This window comes from Uranotaenia lowii, chromosome 2 (assembly GCF_029784155.1).
Source record: "Uranotaenia lowii strain MFRU-FL chromosome 2, ASM2978415v1, whole genome shotgun sequence".
NCBI lineage: Eukaryota > Metazoa > Arthropoda > Insecta > Diptera > Culicidae > Uranotaenia > Uranotaenia lowii.
Genome location: NC_073692.1, coordinates 150,018,987 through 150,042,989, shown reverse-complemented (window position 1 = coordinate 150,042,989; position 24,003 = coordinate 150,018,987). Strand labels below are relative to the sequence as shown.

Sequence of the window (24,003 nt, the reverse complement as noted above, 5' to 3'; positions counted from 1 at the left end):
ATTGAAAATTTGTGTCTTCGGCAAAGTTGTAGCTTATTTTATAACAAACATCTTTGCAAAAAGTTGAAAGAAAGGTTTGAAAAACTATAAACTGCTGCATTGTGCGGCGACGCGATAAAGTTAGTGCGATTATTAGCCCATACACCGTTTACGATATATCATGAAATGCGAAAAAAAAATCACACATTCAATTGCGGATAACTCATCACAGTCAACTCGTATCGCGTCACAATCTTCTACAAATTTGTTTGTCATTGTTTGAACTACAATTTCTGAAATTCTGAGCTTTCTAGCATAGTGGAAACATATTTTAGAACGCCAAGAGTGAAAGTATGTCGATTTGTCATACATTTTGCCGGAAATCTCCATACAAATTTCAAGTCTTTTGCGCCAGCTCGTGCTTTTTCCAAATGACCTGAAACTTTCAGAAAGTTATTTTTTCACCTAAATGCACCAATCTAGGGGGTGCCGCGTTGAAAAAAATGTTGTAAAAATCATCCCATACAAAGTTGGGCCAGTCTAATGTACAGGGGAGGGGATTTCATAAATACATGTTTTCTCATAAATAAATGGCAGTTTTATGTTTTTCAAACATTTAATTTGTACCTAGTTGATTATCTTCTCTGCAAGTTTATATGAGAGTTTGGTTGGTTTTGGTTAAAAAGTATCCGATGTAGAATGGTTTAACAAATAGTTTTACATTGAATTCTTTTGTTATATTAAAATTCTGTAATCTTCCATTCTTAGATTCAATCATTTCGTATCTTTACCGTTTTAAATATCCTAAAATTTCTGTAATCTTACTGAATTTTCTGTTAATGTTGTGTTTGTGGTAGTCATATAGTAAATAGAGACTAATAAAATTGAAAAGGGAAGATGAAGGGAAAATTGAAAAGGGAAGATGATTTGTCCCAGATCCGTAAACTCTAATCTCTATTCTGACTAAAGGCCTTGTTAATTTTTTCGTTAAATACTCTACAGGGCAAAAAAAAACGACGATTTTACTCTATGGTTCTCAAAATGAAAAAGCAACGATAAAGTTTTCGATTGCTCTAGTAAAAAGTTACACAAAACATTAATAATAAAAGTGATCGGTATTGCAACTAACGCAATACTAATTTCAATAAAAGATACATTAGCCTCATAGATTTTTAACTTTTATTAAAATTTGCGTTTTTTTATAAGGTTGAAGGTTTCCAACAATTGATAAAACAATTCCTCAACACACATTTAGAATTTAGTAAAGAATATCAAACTTTTGTTTGTGAATATTTAATCACTTTTGTGAATAGTTTTAAATATTGTATTTTGAGCATTAGTGCCAAAAGACAGTTGCATAATTTGGAACTTATTCAAAATACCCCTAAGCACTTGTTGAAACTGTTTGAAATAAAAGAAGATAAAAATTAAAAATAAATTGAATACTTAGTTTTGCATTTGGCTAGTGAAGTAGACAATGTGCAACTCGAGACCCCATACACCCAACCTTCGGGTAGTGGTCATATCACCTCTTGTCTGCAACTCCGATTCTCTACCTCCCCGTGGTACTAGCTGGGGTGCGAGCAACCTTAGCGGAGATCGGGTACCCAACCCCGGTGGATGCTTTGGTCGCATGCAGAATGAGTTAGGGGGCTTCGTACGCGTCTGTTCTCCATGTTAGGGGCGGCGTGCGGAGTGCAACAACGTCCTGGTGGTGTTCGGGACCCAAAACAGCAACATCACAACGGTCCTCCTGCGAGATAGTGGGGTTAGCTGCGGGCCTTGCGAGCCTGTGACTACTAAAAAACATAAGCAACGAATAACGAACAACAAATTTCGGATGGAAATCGGCAAAGACCCACGCGACGAAAAGGGACTAGCGATTGGAAACTTGGAACATGGAACTGCCGATCTCTAAATTTTGTGGGCAGTACCCACGTGCTCTCCAACGAATTGAAGAGCCGCAAATTCGACATCGTAGCACTGCAGGAGGTATGCTGGAAGGGCTCCACGGTACGAACGTACCCAGATGGTCGTGCCATCTGCCAGAGCTGCGGCAACACACACGAGCTTGGAACAGCTTTTATAGTGATGGGAAAGATGCAAAAGCGCGTGATCGGGTGGTGGCCGATCAACTCACGAATGTGCCGGTTGAGAACCAAGGGCCGGTTCTTCAACATCAGCATCATCAACGTGCACAGCCCTCACCTCGGAAGTACCGGTGACGACAAAGACGAATTCTACGCGCAGCTGGAGCGTGAATACGACCGTTGCCCAAAACATGATATCAAGATCGTCATCGGGGATTTCAATGCTCAGGTCGGCCAGGAGGAGGAATTTAAACCGACAATTGGAAGGTTCAGCGCGCACCAGCTGACCAACGAAAACGGCCTCAGACTCATTGATTTCGCCGCCTCCAAACGAATGGCCGTACGTAGTACCTTTTTTCAGCACCGCCTCCCACACAAGTACACCTGGAGATCACCGTACCAAACTCAATCACAGATCGACCACGTTTTGATCGACAGCCGGCACTTTTCGGACATCATCGACGTCAGATCCTGTCGGGGCGCCAACATCGAGTCGGACCATTATCTGGTGATGGTGAAGATGCGCCCAAAACTCTCCGTAGTGAACAACACGCGAAACCGGCGCCCGCCTCGGTTAAATATCGCGCGACTGAAGCAACCTGAGGTCGCGGCAGACTACGCGCAATCGGTCGAAGCAGCGCTGCCGGCAGAGGGCGAGCTTGACGAAGCCCCTCTCGAGGACTGTTGGGATACCATCAAAACAGCCATCAACAGTGCTGCGGAGAACGTCATCGGTTATGTGGAGCGATCTCGACGGAACGACTGGTTCGACGAGGAGTGTAGGAGGGTGATGGACGAAGAGAATGCCGCGCGGGCGGCAGTAGTGCAAAGAGGCACCCGTCGAAATGTGGAAAATCACCGACAGCGGAAGAGGCAGCGAGTCCGACTTTTCCAGGAGAAAAAGCGCCGCCTGGAGGAGGAGGAGCTCGAGGAGCTGGAGCAGCTGCATCGTTCCCAAGAAACACGAAAGTTCTATCAGAAACTCAACGCATCCCGCAAAGGCTTCGTGCCGCAAGCCGAAATGTGCCGGGATAAGGACGGGGGTATCCTGACGGACAATCGTGAGGTGATCAAAAGGTGGAAGCAGCACTTCGATGAACACCTGAACGGCTCACATGCAGGAGATCAAGACGGTGGGGGAAGGTACATCGCCGGCGTAGCCAACGACGAAGACGAGCCACTCCCAACGATGAGTGAAGTTAAGGAAGCCATTCGCCAGCTGAATAGAAACAAGTCGGCTGGGAAGGATGGCATCGCAGCTGAACACATCAAAATGGGCCCAGACAGGTTGGCCGATTGCCTACACCGGTTGATAGTCCGGATCTGGGACATAGAACAGCTACCGGAGGAGTGGAAGGAGGGGGTAATATGCCCCATCTACAAGAAGGGCGACAAATTGGACTGTGAGAACTACCGAGCGATCACTGTCCTCAATGCCGCCTACAAAGTGTTGTCCCGAATCCTACTCCGCCGCCTAACGCCACAAGCAAACAGATTCGTGGGAAGTCATCAGGCCGGCTTCATGGAGGGACGGTCTACGACGGACCAGATATTCACATTACGGCAAATCCTCCAAAAATGCCGTGAACACCAAGTCCCTACGCATCATCTATTCATCGACTTCAAAGCCGCATACGACACGATCGACCATAACGAGCTATGGAATATTATGGACGAGAACGGCTTTTCCGGGAAGCTGATCAGACTGATCAAGGCGACGATGGATGGAACGCAGGGCTGTGTACGGATTTCGGGTGAATTGTCGAGTTCATTTGAATCGCGTAGGGGACTTCGACAAGGTGATGGTCTATCCTGCATGATGATCAATGTGGTGCTAGAAGGTGTTATTCGACGAGCGGTGGGCGAAATGCGGGGCACGATTTTCAACAGATCCAGTCAACTTATCTGTTTTGCCGATGACATTGATACCATCTGCGGCGGTGGAAGACATCTACCGCAAACTGAAACGCGAAGCAGGAAGGATTGGGTTGATGATTAATACGTCCGAAGTACGAAGTACATGCTGGCCTGCGGATCCGAGACCGACCGAACCCGCTTGTCCAGTAATAACAAGGTCATGATCGACGGCGACGAGCTGGAGATAGTCGAAGACTTTGTCTATCTCGGCTCACTGGTGACCGCAGACAATGACACCAGCCGTGAGATCCGGAGGCGAATTATCAGCGGAAGTCGTGCCTACTATGGACTCCACAAGCAACTGCGGTCGAGAAGACTTTGCCCTCGTACGAAGTGTAACCTGTATATGACGCTTATTAGACCGGTTGTTCTCTACGGGCACGAGACATGGATATTGCTCGAGGAGGACCTGCGTACACTCGGAGTATTCGAGCGACGAGTGTTAAGAACCATCTTTGGCGGCGTACAGGAGAACGGAGTGTGGAGGCGAAGGATGAACCACGAGCTCGCGCGACTCTACGGCGAACCCAGTATCCAGAAGGTGGTGAAAGCTGGCCGGATACGCTGGGCTGGACATGTTGCGAGAATGCCGGACGACTGTCCTGCAAAACAGGTATTCGCTACGAATCCGGTAGGAACAAGACGAGCGGGGGCGCAACGAGCGAGGTGGTTAGACCAAGTGGAGCGTGATCTGGCGAACGTGGGGTGCCCGAGAAATTGGAGAACGGTTGCTATGAACCGAGTGAATTTTAGGAATTATGTTCGTCAAGTTATGTCGTGAGACGGAATACTATGTAAATAAAATAAATAAAGTTTTGCATTTATGAATTTTTAGATCTCAGACATCCTTGGTCGTTATATGTTTAAGGACTATCCCTTTCCTGTTATTTGCTGAATGTCCTGCATCTGATATCCCAGAACCTGTCAGTATCCCTTTAAGCCACTTCAAATGAATCGAATCATCCTTTACTGCGCTTGAAATTTGCAGGCTCCATTGTACTGTCAGCTTATTCTGTCTACTTTAAAGCGTAACTCTGTTAGTACAGGAAAAATTGAGATTATTTAGTCAGATAAATAGGTAATTTCGTAATAATTGTAAAGGCAAAACTAGAACGAACGTCAATTGTTGTTTAATTATTCTACGAAGAAACTTTAACCATTATCTCTTTGTTCAGGGTTATTCCGGAAGTCGGAGTCCCAGAAATCAAGTACTTCAAAAAATAAAACTGGTAATTTCACTTTGTTGATAAAAAAAAATCCACAAAAAATTCATCGTGGTCTTAAATTCACCATTGAAAATTTCCAAATGGCCCAAATGGTTAAGAAGTTTAAGGAGCCACCCTAGGATCCACACGAAGTCCAAACTAAGCATCAGAGTGGAACCCTTATGCTTTAATATGGTAAAAAGTCTATGGTTAATGGGAATAACTGAATGCAGACCCCTTAAATAATGCGATAAATCCATTTCCAACAGGCAAAAAGTGATGCCTGATTAGTAGACACCATGTAAATAAATAATAGTGAGCAGTTCAATAGATTGCAATCTGTGCAACCGATTTTTACGCAATGTGATTGATGTGTTCTGATGGACAAAGAAATGTATGTTAAAACCGGATTTAAGAGATCAAATTCTTCAAGATGCCTACTCTTGAAAAGGTTCCAACTAGATTCGAATTGCTTTTTCCAGGTGAGTTTGTGTGAAATAAAAAAAGTAAAAAGTAAGAGTATTTTTTGAAATCATTGATATTTTTTTAAATGTTTTTATATTAAATGTCATATTAACACGTTCATTTCCTCTATAGGAAGTTTCTCGATCAAATGGATAGTTTTTAAAATACACACGTTTGTAACTGCTCGGATTCTAAATGATCATAGCCTTATGTAGATAAAATCTACTCAGCGCAATTTTTTTTAGCAATACAAGCTCAACTGTGTAAGTGAACACGCTTAGCTCACCAAATCCTACACACCTGATGCTGCTATCTACCTATCGGCAGATATGATCGCTCTTTCTCTTCACCATGATGTGGTGGTATCACGGAGGGAAAAACGATCATATCTACTGATAAGTTTAGGGGAGTAGCATTCGAGCATCTGAGATTGTTCTGTTTGTTGTTTTATTTCTTTTTATCCTTACTCCTTGATTAGGCTTTCCAGATAGCCTACTTTGGTAGGAAATTTCTGTGCCGATTGGAACAAACTCTATGCCTATGCATTGCTATATTTTATACTAATCGTGAGAGAATAAAGATTAAAAAATATAAGGTTACGTGAAGTCGTTGTTATCGTGTAGGTTTCACAAAGAACATGTCTTTGTTCGATTAATCCCTAGTATAAAAGATTTCTGCAAAGGTACAAAGTACTCAAAACGGAAATAAGTGTGATTTCCGCTATGCGTAAGCTTGCGAAGAGCCGACTAATCAACAATGATTGTATGGTAAAATGACAAAAAAATCATAAAAATCACTTATGATTTTAATCGACATTGAACTCTACAATTGATAAAGACTTCTGATTGCATGGACGACCTAAACATAGCTTCACTAATCCGACACTAAATGCCGGAATTTTCGCTGAACCAAACTTGAACAATTAAATTCAAAGGTTTGTTGGGCGATAGTTGTCGAACTTGACCATGGCTTTTTTTTCTACATTGAACCGCCATTCTTCGTGCCAATTGCATTCTCCCATTCGGTAAAACAGGTTCTATGAGTGAGTCTTCATCCCCTCGGTTGGCTTCTTTTGTTCAATCGTGCGTTGATCACCCATCAGGTGGTGGTGTCTTGTGAGGAACAATTCGGGCCAATGACACCACCAGATTGATTTGCTACGTACAGGTGGGGTTGAATGTTATGAATGGCAATAAAAATAATGTTCCATTGATTAATCGGTCTAGATCGAGAACGAGGTGTAAAGTATATGGGAGCCTGTTTATGAATTCAAGCGCTAGGGTGATTGATTGACGTGGATTCAAAGTATTAGTTGGATTGTTTTTCCATTCATTAAAAGTTACGTTAAATTACTCTTTTCGAAATTGTTGTTTGTCAAAAAATTAAATGATGAAACTTAAACCGAAAATTGTCCCCCTATACCGTGACAACTGCTCGCCATCGATGACATAATCGGCAGTTATATATACTGATCGGAACATGGTCGGTCAACTACCTGTAGAGACAAACATCCATGATCTTTTCGACTGTTGTTTACCGATTTTTGATGTTTTGTTTTGCTTTGCTTTGCTTTTTTTTCCACCGTTCGCCATACAGTCAACAACGTCGGCACCAATGTGGACTTTCCGGACGATCTGGACCAGGTGTCGGAGGAGAAGCTGTGGGACATTATCAACATCAACATCGGTGCGGCCACCATGTTGACCCGAATGGTGCTACCGGAGATGAAGCAAAGGCGGCAGGGCGCAATCGTCAACATTTCCTCCGGCAGCGAACTGCAACCTTTGCCGTACATGACGGTTTATGCCGCCTCGAAGGTATGTTCCCAGGACTTTTATACCTACCTAATCTAGCTTCTCATTTAACCGGTTAAGATCAGCTGTCATCTTTGTGGTAGGATCGCCAAATCAATTAATTATTTCGCAAACATATTTTGTTGACAATTTAATTTGATAAGTCGACTTAGAAAATGATCGCTTGAAATTTATGATCACCTTCATCTTAACATTCACCTAGAACAGCGGTGTCAGCGATCGCTAACTAACTTAATAAATCTCGCTCGAATCGGTTAGAATTTAGGTCACAAAACAAGCTCATGCGAATCAGCTGCAAAGAAACCGTAAGCAAAAAAGTTCATATTTGCATACTTGCAGCCATGACATTTCATTCATCCCATCTGATCGAGCATATCGTATGTTTGAAATTTATCGCAAGTGAACCACACAGATATGCCGAAGTGGAAACCTGTTTCGGATCGTGTTCCTCACGGGTTTTCCTTCGCCCCAAGAACTAGAACCAATTGCTGCATCCAAAAGAATACGAACAATCAATGTCTAACATTTTTGTTGGTTTGTTTTCCTCCTTCTTCTCCTTCTTCGAAAACAGGCCTACATCCACAACTTCACACTGGCAATGCAGTACGAGCTGGAGCCGTTTGGCATAACGTGCCAACTGGTTAGTCCACTATTCGTCACCACCAAGGTGAGTAGAAGTATATGAGTATGGTTTTAATACACTGTTGTATGGTTTTACGATATGCGCTAAAGTAGTAGGCAGATGCGATTGTCAGCATACGATAATTAGGTGGCACAGTGAGATTCTTTAATTCTTTATTTTTTTTTTATTTCTGTCGGAAAGATAACAAAAATTATCAACAAAGTTTGAAATTCTATACCTTAACAACTACTGAACAAAATCTAACAAATTCAGTGTTATTGAGTCCTATAATGTTTATTGATTTATATTGGAGAATGAAGATTTGAGATAAAATTGATAACTAAAAATTTACCTCGCAAAGCAAATTATTATCACAAATAAGCTTTCTTAGGTGATACATATGCAATTCACCAAAAGTTCCATAATACAGGCTCTAAGAAATTTATTTAGCCTTGTTGAACGAATGAATAGCATTCTACTCAGCTTAAAATTTAAGTTCCTCGCAATGCTAAAAAGTGTGCAATGAAAAAAAATCAAATAAGTAAAGATAACTTAAGAAAAAAAAACTGAAATATTCAAAGTCATTTAAATTCTGCAAAATTGTTGGTAGTAATAGATTTGACTAAGCATTCCAGATTGCTTGGTATTATCTGAGCTAGGCCGGGTTTACAAAGAAAAAATAAGAAATATCCCGGTTGCCCAAATATCGAGGAAAATGCCCGGATTAATCAAAAAACAGGTGCAAACATTTTTCGACAATATAAAGTTTGAACTCAACACCGCTTCTGTGACTCAATCAAAAATATGTTTCATGTGTTAATTTTTCACTTTTTCTCTAGAATTTTCAAATATTGAAAAGTTAGGGGCTGAATATTCCTATTTGGATTATTCGAAATAAAAGTAGTATTAGATGTTGTTAACGCCAAAACCAACAGCGCGAGCCAGCAGAAAATCTTTCCCACTTTTACATCACAAGCAATTAATACTCTGTATCCCTGCCACACGCATCTTCAGTGATCATGTTGTGCGTGTATGCAATTAGTGTGGGCAAAGGAATGAGCGATAGTCGATCGTCTAGATTGGCTATTGTAAGCTGCTGTTAGCCAAAACAATAGTACCTAAGTTAGAAGCAATAAAGCACCGTGTCGAGCAGTCGTTTAGATATACAGTCCACTTCTATGTCTATCGTTGAGTGTTGGATCAATTAAGAATAAAATTGTTCCCTCGTGACCGTATCACAGTATCGCGTAGTGTCCAAAATTATCGTCCGAACATCCTAAACGTCTGGAAACTTCCGTGGGTTAACCGGACCAGCGAACTTTTGAGGATTGGCCTCAACATTTGATGTAAAAGTGGGAAAGATTTTCTGCTGGCTCGCGCTGTTGGTTTTGGCGTTAACATACCGCCCGCCTTGAGTTCACTCAATACAAAATACAAAAATTATAACGAAGTTCAGGATATCTAGTCGGATTCCTTCAGTTTCACCACTGACATCTTGGAGTTCGGCACCAGAGGTTGCTATAGACTTCTTAGGCAAGTCTTTGGACACGCTAGCGTTGCGCTGAATCAGCTGGTGATGGCGGCAGGTATGACTAGGTTGATTAATCACCGCAGGCACCTCTCAACGAACAATCAACCATAATCTGCGATGGACCATCAGATGCATGTGTGTTTCCTTCGTCATAAGCCATAGTACGCCCCTTTCGGGGGCTGATGATACTCAGAGTGTTCAGACAGTCGATATTCCAAGGCGTTCCTATAAATGAAGGAATCCGAGTGAGTTCCGCGCAAATTCCTAAAGCTTAGTTCTTTTAGAAATGGGACAGTTACGAATGCCTGTATCTCAAAAACCATTCTTTTGAACCAAATACTTTCTATGAAGAAAATGAAGGTAATGTTATGATATTTCATGAAAAAATTTGAAAAAAAATATTTACCGTTTTTTGTTAAAGAAATTTCTACTTTATTCTTGGTATCTCCCATTGGCCGGCGCACACTTTTTTCAGTCATGGTATTGATCAGTTTCTCCAACTTATACTTCGTAAAATCTATATTTTAGGTGGCTTCACCCTCCTTCTTCAATTTCTGATAATTTTTGGTCCAATACTTCTCTGGAAACTGGAAACTGGAAGCATTTAAGTGGATACAGTTGTTTCGAAATGAACAAATTTGATTATTTTTGACCACATTTTTGAACGTTTTTTTTTCGGTACCGGTTTTACAGCTTAAGAGCTTTGGAACTATCAAAAAATGGTTGTTTGAGGTTGGATTTCTATGAGTCATCACTAGGCAACACTTTCAGCTTATCGGAGAAAATTGTTTTGGATATTTCAGCGGTCTACCCTTAGTTTTTCGTTTATTGAAAATTAAAAATGCTGGTATGAGACTTGACTTCCCTGATGATCCTTAACCGTTGTTGCCGATCATTTTCTTCACTACAATGCTTGATTTGAACTTTGTGGACATTATTGACAGTGTTTGCATACTTATCCACCACAAAAACTCAGTAATTCTTTGAATAATCAACGGTTTTGTCAGCTATCAATTTGATAATGACGAACTTTAAAGGAAACTGTGCAAAATTATTTTTTTCTTTTTCTCTTACATCGTACATATCTCAAAAACGCGTAAATTTTAAATTTTGAAAAAAATAGGTCGAATAGTACTTTTTTACAGGCAACAAAATGCTGTCAAAATTTTTAATATCCAATAACTAGTTAACGAGCTATTAGCAAATGAAAGTGTCCCATTTCTAAAAGAACTAAGCTTTAGTATGGATGAACTTAACTTATGGTTCGGCCCCTGACAATTACGACAGAAAATGTCGCTAGCTGCCAAATGCCCTGTTGGGGCCAGATTACTTATAAATTCGATGAATTTCATACAGACGATGAATGTGTTGACCAGATTTCGTGGATCTCTGTTGAACGAAATAATATGACAGTTTCCTCTATTTTTTGAAAACGAAAAAAAACATAACTTTTGCTTCGCCCCCTGGCATTTACGGCTAATATGCCGCTCCTAGCCTTTTGCGCCCCTAATGGGGGCATACTTATCTGACGATGAAATTTGACCTCCATAAGCTCTTTGATCCGGTCTGGTCTCAGTGGATACATGGTTATAATGGACAACTTCGAGGAGAAATCATTCTGGTAATTTGAGCCAAACGTTGTTATACAAATCCTGTTGAAGGAGAAACACTGTAGGTTTCGCAAATAGAAACATAGGGTTAAACGTAACTTAACGCTTGGCCCCCTGGCAAAACAGCTGATGCGCTGCCAGTGCCAATAATGCCCCTCAAGGGGGCGTAAAATACTTATTTTAATCAGCTCAACCACGAATGAATGATGTACGAAATGATGGAGATAACGATGACGACGGCGTAGTTTTCAACATGTTGACAATTCTGAACAGCGAGAATGAACGGCGATGTACAACCCTGGCGGAGGAAAAACAATATAGGTTCCGCAAACAAACAGGTGGGATTGAACGTAACTGAATTATCGGCCCCCTGGCAATTACGGTAACATATGCCGCCAGTGCCAATAGTGCCCCTCACGGGGGCGTTAAATACTTTGTTTTATTACAACGGCTGATCAGAAATTGTAGCGATACTGGTTGATTGTTGAACTGTGTCTGACTGCATGGGGTTGTGGGTCCTTCCATCATTATCGTCGAATTCATGGATTTTGCATGCTTTCACATCTTTATGTTGAAATATTATCCATCGAAGAATCGAAAACTTGTAGAATTCCGACAGTTTGTCCTTAAAATTCAGCTTAAGCTGTTCATTTTTACAGGATTCATCACAAGAAAACTTTACTTTGTAAAGCTCTTGGAGAAACATGTTTACTATTGCAATTACTGCAGTCGTGCAAACATAATAATGAAGCAAATGGGCCGCAACCAACACCAAGACTACGTGAATCAGGTTTTTCATCATTACTATTCTTTTCGAGAATGGAGCAGCCAATTTGTCTCGATTAGCGGTTTTCTCGAGAACATCTCCATATGTTGACTCTTTCATCGGCAAGCAGCTTTTCGTTTGAGGAGACTCTAATGCACACAACTTCTTTAAATGATAGCGTTCTCCATCAGTGGAAACTTCGGGTGAGATGGCGCTGTAAGAAACAATTGGTGTTTCCGGAAGCTCTCCTGCTACGATCCATCCCAACTGCGTGTTTTGTAAAATAGGACCACTGTCGATGATCCTCATTTGCTCCGCTAACAATAAATCATAAAACGTGGAGACTCCTATGACCAGATCAACTGAGCGAGATTCATTGAACATGGGATCTGCCAGGTGGATAGATGACGGTAGTTTGCAGGTGCTTATATCAAAACTTTTTTGGGGCAAATCCACCGTGATTTGAGGCAAAACAAAGAATTTCATTTCGGCAATACAGTATGATGATGTGCTTGATTCAATACGGTCTTTAACAGACTCTGTTGATACGCAAATGGACCCTCCAACGCCTTTTACAGGCAAACTTTCTCGAAAACGTTTAAATTTCAACTTTTTCGAAAGATTCTCTGTCATCATGTTTATTTGAGACCCATTGTCTAACAATGCTCGGGCTAAAACTTTGTTTCCGCTGCTATTGACCAGCAAAACAACAGCAGTTGATAGAATTGCAGTGTGGGTGTGTCGTTGTGTACTGAGTAGAGCAGTAGTGTGGTGACTAACGGAGGGCGTGTTTGTGGGAGGTGGCTGTTGTGTAGATTGGGGGTTTTGGGATATTTGATTGCTATTCGTCCGAGACTGAGTATGTTGTGTATCAGGTTCACTGCATGATTGACCCTCATCCTGGAGAATTTTGGGCATTGCTCTGCTCTGTGCGGTCCATTCCTGCAGATGATGCACAATCTCTCCGAAGCAATGGTACTGTGACTGATGGGGGCACTGAGATGCGGTTGGTCATGATTTTCACTTCGACTGACAGTTGATTGTAGAATTGTACATTGGGTATCCAAGAAAACAACCATGGCTTCATAAGAAGGCACGGTTTTAGACGCATGGTGTGTCTCCCACATACGGTATGTTTTTGTGTCCAACTTTTGCGAGAGCATGAACGCCAAAAGAGTGCTCCAACTGTTGGTTTTCTGGCCCAGCTTCTCCAACTGTTGGAGGTTAGTTTTGAAAGTTGTCAGCAACGAATTCAACCCTTCAAAACTTTCCGTCCGCATGGCAGGTGCTGCAAAGAGTGCTCTCATATGCTCTTGAGCTATCAGCTTATGGTTCTCGTACTTCGATTCCAATGTGCTCCAAGCTAGACCGTAATTAATCGCTGATACTTGAATCTGATTGATCTGGAGCAGCGCATCATCTTTCAGGGAGGTTCGAAGGTAGTTGAATTTGTCCATTTCATTCAGTTGCGCGTTGTCGTGGATTAATGAACGAAAGTTGTCTCTGAAATTAATCCAGTCAGAAAGTTTCCCGGAGAAGGTTGGTAGTGTAAGCTCTGGATACTTTGTGTGACAAGGCAAAACTGAGTCGGAAACAGAGGATCTGCGTTGGACTGGTGGAGCAGGGATCGATTCAATCTTCGACATAAACTGTTGTTTTATTACAAAATACCGGTTAACGAATTCCTTGAAAACTTCCTTGTTTTCCTTATTACGGGTTTCTATTCTCATCGTACGTTCCTCGTCGTCGTTGTCGCCTTCGTCGTTCGTTAAATCCATATCTTCCCAAATAGATTCTATCTCAATCCGCACTGCACAAAACGTATCGTAGGCCTCTTCCAGTTTGATTAACCGTGGTTGCAGTGACCCTTTATCTCGAAGATCGTCGTACTCTTCTAAGAATTCTTCCAAATTTTCTAGTAAATTTTCTAAAATTCGTTCTTTCTTGGACAAACGTCGGAGATCGTCAGCCATTTTGAATCACTGGACACTTTTTACGAGCACTTAGTATAAAATCACTCCCGAGACCTCAAGCGTTGACGAATTGACTAGTGACGAAATATTAAATATTTAATGTATTTGATGTTTGAACGTATCAGTAGTTGCATCAGTCAATCATAAGCATTTCTTGCACTAAATGGCTGCTAAAAATTAATTTGAACATACACAATTGATGTTTGCAAACTATCAAAAGATGTTGCACATCTAGTAATTTCCAAAGTTGAGCAAATCCAAATATATCTAACTAATCATTCAAAATTCCTCCCCACATTCAAGCCACCTCGACCACTCAAAAATCATTCACACGCACACTCTATCTACTAGTACTTATCTGCTTTTGCTGAAACGTCCTCCAGTCGACGTAGAATCCTTCCAAAGATCTGCTTAAACTGCTGAACTGCACAGCTGTGAAATACAACGAATCCGTTCGCCGCTTTCAAGTTGCACTAATCGGGAATCTGGTTCAGGAACTTATCACTCACAGTTTTGAACACATTAATGTTTGTAAACGGCTCACGACAAGTTGGTTTATTTAAACCATCGAATGTTCAATCACTAAATTTGCACTCCAGCTGTCGACCACTTTATTTTCTTGGCTTCACAATACATATCAAAAGTGCCAAGTGAAGGAAACTCTTCTTCCGTGGTGATTTTCAAAATTGTTTGCCCGATATATATACTCAATGCCCTCAAGAGAACGAAATTTCCGTTCCGAAAACACAGCTTAATCGAACACTTTCTGCTTTTTACTAGCCGCCCGCCTAGGCTCCTCAAGCGCACTATATCACCAAGATTAGGGCAACCCAAGACAGCAAGCACTAAATCGGATCAACCCAAGCCACCCAGTCATGAACGGATCTTCACAAAATGGGGCAAACCCAAGCCAAGCCGCCTAACACAATTAGTTTCACAGGACAAAACGTTCACGCACAATAGAAGTCCGATCACAAACGCGCACGAAATTCGCGGTTAATCCGGTCGCTAAGGACCAAATGTTGAGGCCAATCCTCAAAAGTTCGCTGGTCCGGTTAACCCACGGAAGTTTCCAGACGTTTAGGATGTTCGGACGATAATTTTGGACACTACGCGATACTGTGATACGGTCACGAGGGAACAATTTTATTCTTAATTGATCCAACACTCAACGATAGACATAGAAGTGGACTGTATATCTAAACGACTGCTCGACACGGTGCTTTATTGCTTCTAACTTAGGTACTATTGTTTTGGCTAACAGCAGCTTACAATAGCCAATCTAGACGATCGACTATCGCTCATTCCTTTGCCCACACTAATTGCATACACGCACAACATGATCACTGAAGATGCGTGTGGCAGGGATACAGAGTATTAATTGCTTGTGATGTAAAAGTGGGAAAGATTTTCTGCTGGCTCGCGCTGTTGGTTTTGGCGTTAACAGATGTTATCCTGAAAAACCATACCAAACACGATAAAATACTTGAATTCAAAAAGAGATTTTAGACGCGCATATTTCTTTTGAACAAATAATATGTTAGATTTGTGTGCTACGAAGCAGATTGTGGATTAAGGGGTTGTGGGTTAAACCGAAAAACCATAACCCTAAAATCATCCCGATCGGAAAAATTATTTGATTTTTTGCACTATGTATCATGTTTAGGATTCTCGATTTCGATTTTTGTCCAATCTACTCATTGATTATAAATAATAATTTAAACGAAAATTTTATTTTATTTTATAAAACTCCAGATAAATTGCATCAAAACATGCGTATTAAATTCAAATTGTTCACTCATAAATTTATTCTCAAATCAAATAAAGAAATCAGTTCGATTTCTTCAACTGGGAAATCTATAATTTTCCCTCCGAAAATACCGGGCGAACCTTCAAAAAAATGCCCAAAAAAAGTAATCTGGGCAATATTACAATTCATTCTATCAAAAAAAAAAATGTTCGCAGATAACGCAACACATTTTGTAGGATTAAAGTACCAAGAAAATTGAATAGATCTCACCGGAATTTTTCAATATAAGCAGTTTTGCTTATGGTCCTTTCAGGCTTTCAGATTTTGAAATCGCTCCATCAAATTTCTATAACATCTTCCATCTGATTTCTGAACACTTTTCTATTTTCTATTTCTAAGTGTCCAAATGAATATAAAATTATGTTAAAAACTTTTGTTAAAAATTTCACTGGAGCCCAATTTTTCCCAAACTTCACCGTTAAAGCACATGCCTACTCTTCCATTTTATCCATAATTTTTTAAACTCATACGCAATAAAATATTAATTTACCAAATATGAAAAACCACAATATTAAGGCTATGATCATTTACAATCCGGGCAACTACAAACGCGGTTATTTTAAAAACTATTAGTTTATTCGAAAAACTTGAGAATTGTAGTGAGTCTCCTTACACTTTTTATCTATTTGGTCAAAAAATAAAATCAGAAAAAAATCAACAGTTCATGAGTTTTCAAGTCGGAAATGAAAAAATTCTTTCATGTTCATATTCGAGAAAGTTCGGTACCAATTCCCTTAGGAACCTTTATTCAGCGAAATTCGAACTTTGGCACGAGTTTAAGTAGATATGGGACTTTTGGTTGCTTGGGTTACAACGCTATCTACTTGACCACCCAGACGTACTAAAACTTGAATATGGATCGAGATTGTAAGTATCAAAATTGAACCGCTAAAATTCAATCAATTTATTTTAACTTTTCAAATTTAATTTATTTCCATTAGAATCATTGAATTTTCTCGAGGGTTTGGTAGAATTCGCTTTTTTGAGTTGAGCATAGAATAAGTTTTTTTTAGACAAATCGAAGGCTTTCTTCTAAAAATTGATTATTTGTCAAAATCAAAAATGTTAAATTGACCAGATTTTAAATCAAATTTGAAGATATCATCCCCATCGATAAAAATTGGTTCTCTTATCTATATATATAAAAAGCAATTTCTGTGGGTTTGTTTGTTTGTTTGTCCTCTATAGGCTCAGCCGTCTTAAGAGCTAGAGAGGTGAAATTTGGCATGGATGCTCATTAGGACCAGGAATGATGAAAAATGTTTTCAGAATTCCAGATGACCCTTTCTGAAGGGGGTCGTCCATACAAGACAAACATTGTTTTTGCGTTATTGGCGTTATTTTTCATCGGATCGTGATGAAAATTCGCACATGAGGGTTTTGAGAGATAGGAAATCGATTTCAGTTATTGAATTTTGGGTCCGGGGTCGGCAAAAGGGGTCGGCAAAAGGGGTTGTCCATATTAATTTTTCCATATATTTTTGTGATATTTATGTTAGTGTCCATCGGATTGAGATAGAAATATGCGCTCGGATGTTTTAAAGAACGGGCAATCGATTGCCGGTTTCAAATTTTGTGTAAGGGGCCAGCCAAAGGGGTCGTCCATATTAACTGTTCGCTATTTATGCGATATGGGCGTTATTATACATCGGAAACAGATGAAAATTGGTACATGAGATTTTTGAATGACGTTCAAACTATTTCAGGTATCAAATCCGATGTAAGGGACCGGCAAAAGGGGTCATCCATATTACTTTTTCAATTTTTTTGTGATATTGACGATATTATACATCGGATTGAGATGAAAATTTGCACATTGGAATAATTAAGGACGAACAATTGATTCCAATTATAAAATTTTGGGTTAGGAATCGGCCAAAGGGGTTGTCCATATTAACTATTCACCTTTTTTTAGGAATATTGACGTTATTATGTAATGGTTTGGTTTGAAAGTTTGCACACGGGAGTTTTGAGTGAGGAAGGAATAGAATTCAGAGATCAAAGTTCGTAAAAGAGGCAACCGATCTGCAATGATCGAGTCGAAATTTATATACGGGGGTTGGGACGGTCAATTGATTCCTGATTTCAATATTTGTATCAAATGACAAAAAAGAAAGTCTTCCATATTAACTGTTCAACTTGTTTTTGCATTCATAATATGAATTTTTATCGCATTGATATGAAAATTTTAGACGGGTTTTTTTGCACGGTCTATTGACTCCTGATTTCAAATTTAGTAGTACATAAACGACAGAAAAAGAGATAGTTCATATAATGTTTTCAACATTTTGCAATTATTCTTTAACAATGCATTTGGAAATGCATTTGTAAAATTAATACAAACTGTTCATAACATATTCCAAGTTTAAAGCGAAACGGAGTTCGTATGGGATCAGCTAGTTTGTTACTAAAGAATTCCTTATTCCAGATTTTCAGATAAATTTTCAAATCTGCCTTTGTAATACATAAAACTTCTTATGTAAAAAAAAACTTCAAGATGGTTAAGTAAAAAGTAATGAGAAACATTTCCTTGATTATTTGTTACTTCGTGCATTGCTCGAGCAAATATATAGGGTCAAGTGGGGTAATTATGAACACGGGGTAATTCCGAACAAGTGCCATACGCGCTGCTGTGGGGGATGAATTAAAACAAAAAGTTCCAAAAGTGGTAGTTTAACATAAAATTGATAGCTATAAGCTGTTTCCGATCTATTTTCAAATCCTTATGATATCATTTCAGAGGTTTTAAAAAACCATTACCTCGTGAAACGGAAATCGTTTTCGACAATGTTCAATGTTTTGAATATCTGATCTTAGGAAATCCAGCTGGAATGTTGTTATCACCTGTTTTACATCCAGTTTATGATGCTTTATCTTGATTTTGAAAATTTTTTGAAAAATTTTATTCGCACTGGTGCACAGATGAGTGTTCATATTTACCTCATAGTTTTCGTCCTATGGGGTAATTATGAACACACATTTCCTGACATTTCTTTGGCTTTTTGATGGTCAAATGTTTTATTCATCAACTTAGGGGGCCATTCATTTATTACCCAAGCATTTCCAGACCCCCTTCCCCCTCCTCCCCTTGTAAGAAATTTCTCACAAAACCCCCCCCCCCCCCTCCAGTAAAATCTTAACACAGGACCGTGAAGAAATCTTAGCCAGGAAAAATTAACACTCGGCATTCTATATCCCAGGAACTTACTGGACCAAATTTCATAAATTTCATAATTAAATTAGGTCCGCAATGTGTAAAGTTTTGAATTTTTGAGAAATTGATTTTTTTTCTTCCAAAAACGAAATTCGGATTTAGAAAAAAAGCTATGCCAGTTCTTTTCAGTCTTTGAAAAAATGTTTTGCACACAATTTTATCAAAACTTAATAAAACTTCAAGAGTGAAAAAAGTTTATAAAACAGAAATTTTGAAAAAAAACTAAATCAGCATCTAAACGAGTCTTAATTTTGTTTAAAAAATAGTGGTGAGAACTTGCTTTTAGTTGATAGAAAAAAATGCGGTCAAATATTTGCTCAGGTTTAGTAAGTGGTGCGTACGGATAGTAATACCGAAACCGAAAACCTGTATCCCAGGAACAGTTTTCTAACACCGAATAAAGGTTTTAAGTCCTTCCAAAACCAGTTTTTTGGTATTGATAAATAACAAGGTTATAAACTAGACTTGGAGAAATTTTTATTTTTTTATTTTATTATACTAAAAATAAAATTCATAATTTTCTAACAAAAGGTTTGCTGGTAGAGCTTTTATATATTAGCGCGCGAAATTTAACATTATTATTAACTTTCTCTGAAAATCTCTGTGGTCAACAGTAAAATATATGAAAAACCATGATAAATTTAATAGATGAATAAGTCCACAAAACAAAGATCAAAAAGATGAACTTTCTTGTATGTTTGGACAACGTGCTGCTATTGAGAGCATTAGAATTACAGCAAAGAATAATTGTTTATGAGTTACATTCGGATAACAAAGATCCAAAATCTATTTTCTTGCAGTATTATTTTTATACTAAGTTACTTTTTTCAATCTTTATTTGTTAGAATACATTTTTCTAAAATTTAGAACAAAATGAAAATCTTTTGTTTGAAGATTTTCTTTTTCAGTTTGGTGATGAAAACTTCTGCAGTAATAATTTTGTTTTGAGAAAATAGAGCTACTAATGTGAAATTTCGTACAGGTAATAAAAAAATTAATAAGTGTAAATATTTTTAAAAACAGTCGATCATATAGAATTGACAAGCCTTGCAAAATATGACTGTTCACTGATCCAAGAAGATTTTAATGGGTGGTTTTTGTGAAACAACCATCTTTCAAAAAAATTAGAATTTTCTGTATATGTATAGGCTTCAATTTCATGATATCTCGCACGTACGTGAAAAGCATAACCTACGACATTTAGGTGAAAACTTGATGTTTGCTGCGTAGGACATTTAAAACGGATGTAAAAACTATCGAGTAGCCTAACTCGCCTAAAATTTCACACGTATGGAGAGGTCCTATCAAAAAAAATGATCTGCAACGACATAAAGATATGAAAAAAAAAAAAGAAACCAACCAAAACGTAAAAGATGCAACAAAAAATTGAACTACCGAAACAAAAGATAGGAAGAATCAATACAAAAGAACTCTAAATAGCTATTTTTGCGTTGTTTTACCTCTAAATTTTGATTACATTTCTTTAACTTATAAGTTTTATACATGAATTGAATTCAGTTTTTATGAAACAATCCATTTTCTTATTACTGCTAATTATTTTCATTATTTGGTGTTGAATTGAGATTTTCTGACACCATATAAATCATATTGGACAAGTCTCGGGGTAAATATGAACAGCGTTCGGGGTAATTATGAACAGGTTTTGGGGTAATTATGAACATAATTTTTTAAGAAAAAAATCACCATACACTGCTTACTAGGTGTAAATGTAACGTATAAATACTGTTACTTTTCATAAATTTTATACCAAGTCCGTAATCCGTGTTCATAATTACCCCCTAGACAGGGGGGTAAATATGAACAGACGGGGTAATTATGAACAGACGTCTCAAGGACGTGGGTTGCGACCAAGAAAAAAAAAGTTGCTCTACAGAATGATGAAGAGCACGGAAACATTCAATATTGGCCGGTTTTCAGAATTTATGATAAGAAATAAACATATGGTGGCTGTGAGTGTGCCAAATGAAGAAATTTTGTTCATAATTACCCCACCTAACCCTAATAGACTAGCTGATCCTATACAAACTCCGTTTCGCTTTCAACTTGGAATATGTCATGAACAGTTTTTATGAGTGTCAATGGCCAAGCATTTTACAGGTGCTTTTCCGAATGCATTGTTTAGCAATAATTGCAAAAATGTTGGAAGATCACTTTTTCGTCGTTCGCAACTTATTTCGGTGGCCTCTGTGAAAAATTATTATGGACGTCCCTATTTGCCGCCCCGACCCAAAACCTGAAATAAACTAATCGTCCCTTGAAATTTCCATGTACAAAGTCTCATTTCAATCTGAATCAATTGGCCATCTTTCACAACACTCATGAGCAAATTTTCATCACAATCCAACGAAAAATATCGCCAAAACAATATCTGTCTTGTATGGACGACCCCCTTCAAAAGTGGTCATCCGAAAATCTGAGAACATTTTTCATCATTCCTGGTTCTAATGAGCAACCATGCCAAATTTCAGCTCTCTAGGTCTTAAGATGGTTGACCCTATAGAGGACAAACAAACATACAGAAATTGCTGTTTATATATATATCTATACTAGCTGATCCCATACGAACTCCGTTTCGCCTTCAACTTGGAATATATCATGAACAGTTTGTATGAAAGTTAATTGCCAAGCATTTTCCAGATTCATTGTTAAGTAATAATTGCAAAAATATTGGACGATCACTTCGTCTGTCATCTGCTACTAAATATGAAATCAGGAATCAAAAACCACGTGTATAAATTTCGCCTAAATCATTGCATAACAACGCAATTATTGCCAAAAATCTAAACCCCTTTGAGGGGCTCTCATATAAACTTTGATATCTGAAATCGATAAGGGCAACCCCTCAAAACTCCCGTGTGCAAATTTTCAAAGCAATCTATTGTATAATAACGTCAATATTGCTAAAAATAGTGAAAAATTAATTTATATGGACGACCCCTTTCGTCGACCCCTGGCAAAATATTTGACATCTGAGATCCATTGTCCGTCCCTGTGTGGAAATTTTCATCCCAATCCGATGTATAATAACGTCAATATTGCAAAAATATTGAAAGGTTCATATGGACGACCCCCTTTGCCGGCCCCTTAAACTGAATTGAATACCTGAAATCCATTGCTCATCTCTCAAAACTCTCGTGTACCAATTTTCGTCTGAATTCGATGTATAATAACGACAATATTGCATCAACAGTGAATAGTTAACATGGACGACCCCTTTGGCCGACCCCTCATTTTAGTTTGGATAAGTGAAATCATTTATTTTTCCCCAATAACTTCTATGTGCCAATTTTCATCCTGATCCAATGTATAAAAACGACAATATCACTAAGATACTGAAAATTTAATATGGACGACCCCTTTTGCCGGTCCCTTACAGTAAATTGGATTCCTCAAATCGATTGCACGTCACTCAAAACTATCGTGTACCAATTTTCATCTGAATACAATGCATAATAACGTCAATATCGCAAAAACAGCGAACAGTTAATATGGACGACCCCTTTGGCTGTCCCCTTACACAAAATTTGACACTTGAAATCGATTGCTCGTCTTTTATCACACTCATGTGCAAATTTTCAACACAATCCGACGAAAAATAACGTCAATATCGTGAAAACAATATTTGTCTTGTATGGACGACCCCCTTCAGAAGGGGTCATCCAAAAATCTGGAAAGATTTTTCATCCTTCCTGGTCCTAATGAGTATCCATGCCAAATTTCAGCTCTCTAGCCCTTAAGACGGCTGAGTCTATAGAGGACAAACAAACAAACAAACAAACAAACATACAGAAATTGCTTTTTATATATATAGACTAGCTGACCCGGTGTGCTTTGCTACACCTTCCAAAATTTATTAAAATTTGTGGTTCCTAGTTATTCAACTTTTCATTTTTTTTGCACAAAATTTTAATTTAAATTGAAAAATCATTGTGTTTCATCGAAATAAAATTGCAACCTTTTGATTTTAAAAACTTCATAATTTTTTTTTAAATCCATGTTTCGATCCTTTTCTCTGGATCTTTTTGCTTCATAAGTTTATAACTTATGCCAAAATATTTTGGTTATGGATCTTCGCTGTACCTTTTTATTATGGAGGGGCTCTCAACCTTTCATAGAACATTTTATGAATCAAAATAACGTCAAAGGACATTTATTTCACCCATTTGTTCTCGAATTATTATACAAATTGTGAGAGTGACCCCCTTGCCCATTCCTATATCCCTAATGGAAGGAAGGGGGGTCTCATAACAACAGAAAAAACACTTCTTGTATACAAATATGATCCCATGTCATATATGGCTCCCTTCTCTAAAATATCTCGAGATATTCAAAAAATGGATGACCCTCTCTCCACTTTATATATATACGATAAGGAGGCCTCAAACCATCGAAAAAACATTGCCCGTACACAAATATGCTCCCATGCAAATTTGGTTCCATTTTCTCGATTAGTTATAGAAATATTAAAAAAAATGTATGAGTGACCGATTTCCGACTTTTAATCGTTCCACTGAATAGAGGGATGGGTGTTAAACCATTGGAAAAACATTTCTTGTGTTCGAATACCTTCTCATGCTAAATTTGATTCCGTTTGCTTTATTAGTTGTCAAGTTATGATATAAAATTTGTATCGGAGCCCCTCTTCCAACCTATCAAACCTACCTGGAAGGTTAAGATCTAGATCAAACATTCCGTGTATTTAAATACACTCCCATGCTAAATTCTGTTCCATTTGCTCGATTGTATGTTTGTTCCCAAGTCATATTTGGGTCCATTAGTTAGATAAGTTCTTGATTAATGCATAACAATCGTTTGTGCCGTCTTCCCTATCAGGTATCAGAAAAGGGGTAGGCTTAAAGCGGCACGTTATCCAAACAAACGGGAAAATTGTGCCTACCCTTTTTTTCACAGATTTCATCATATACCTGAGAAACCTGAAAACCACAAAAGGATCCGAAAATAAATAAGTATTTAGGGCATAAAGCC

The 24,003-nt window shown here is 38.6% G+C and overlaps 1 protein-coding gene across 3 annotated transcripts in view; it reads left to right on the top strand.

Moving 5' to 3' along the window:
* The window catches only part of LOC129743958 (inactive hydroxysteroid dehydrogenase-like protein 1), a 69,487-nt gene that overhangs the window by 19,788 nt on the left and 25,696 nt on the right, over positions 1–24,003 (top strand). For all 3 annotated transcript variants that reach the window (XM_055736209.1, XM_055736210.1, XM_055736211.1), the window contains exons 4-5: positions 7,253–7,473; positions 8,042–8,137. In XM_055736209.1, the coding sequence (XP_055592184.1) occupies positions 7,253–7,473; positions 8,042–8,137 (317 nt within the window). The remainder of the gene's footprint in view (positions 1–7,252; positions 7,474–8,041; positions 8,138–24,003) is intronic.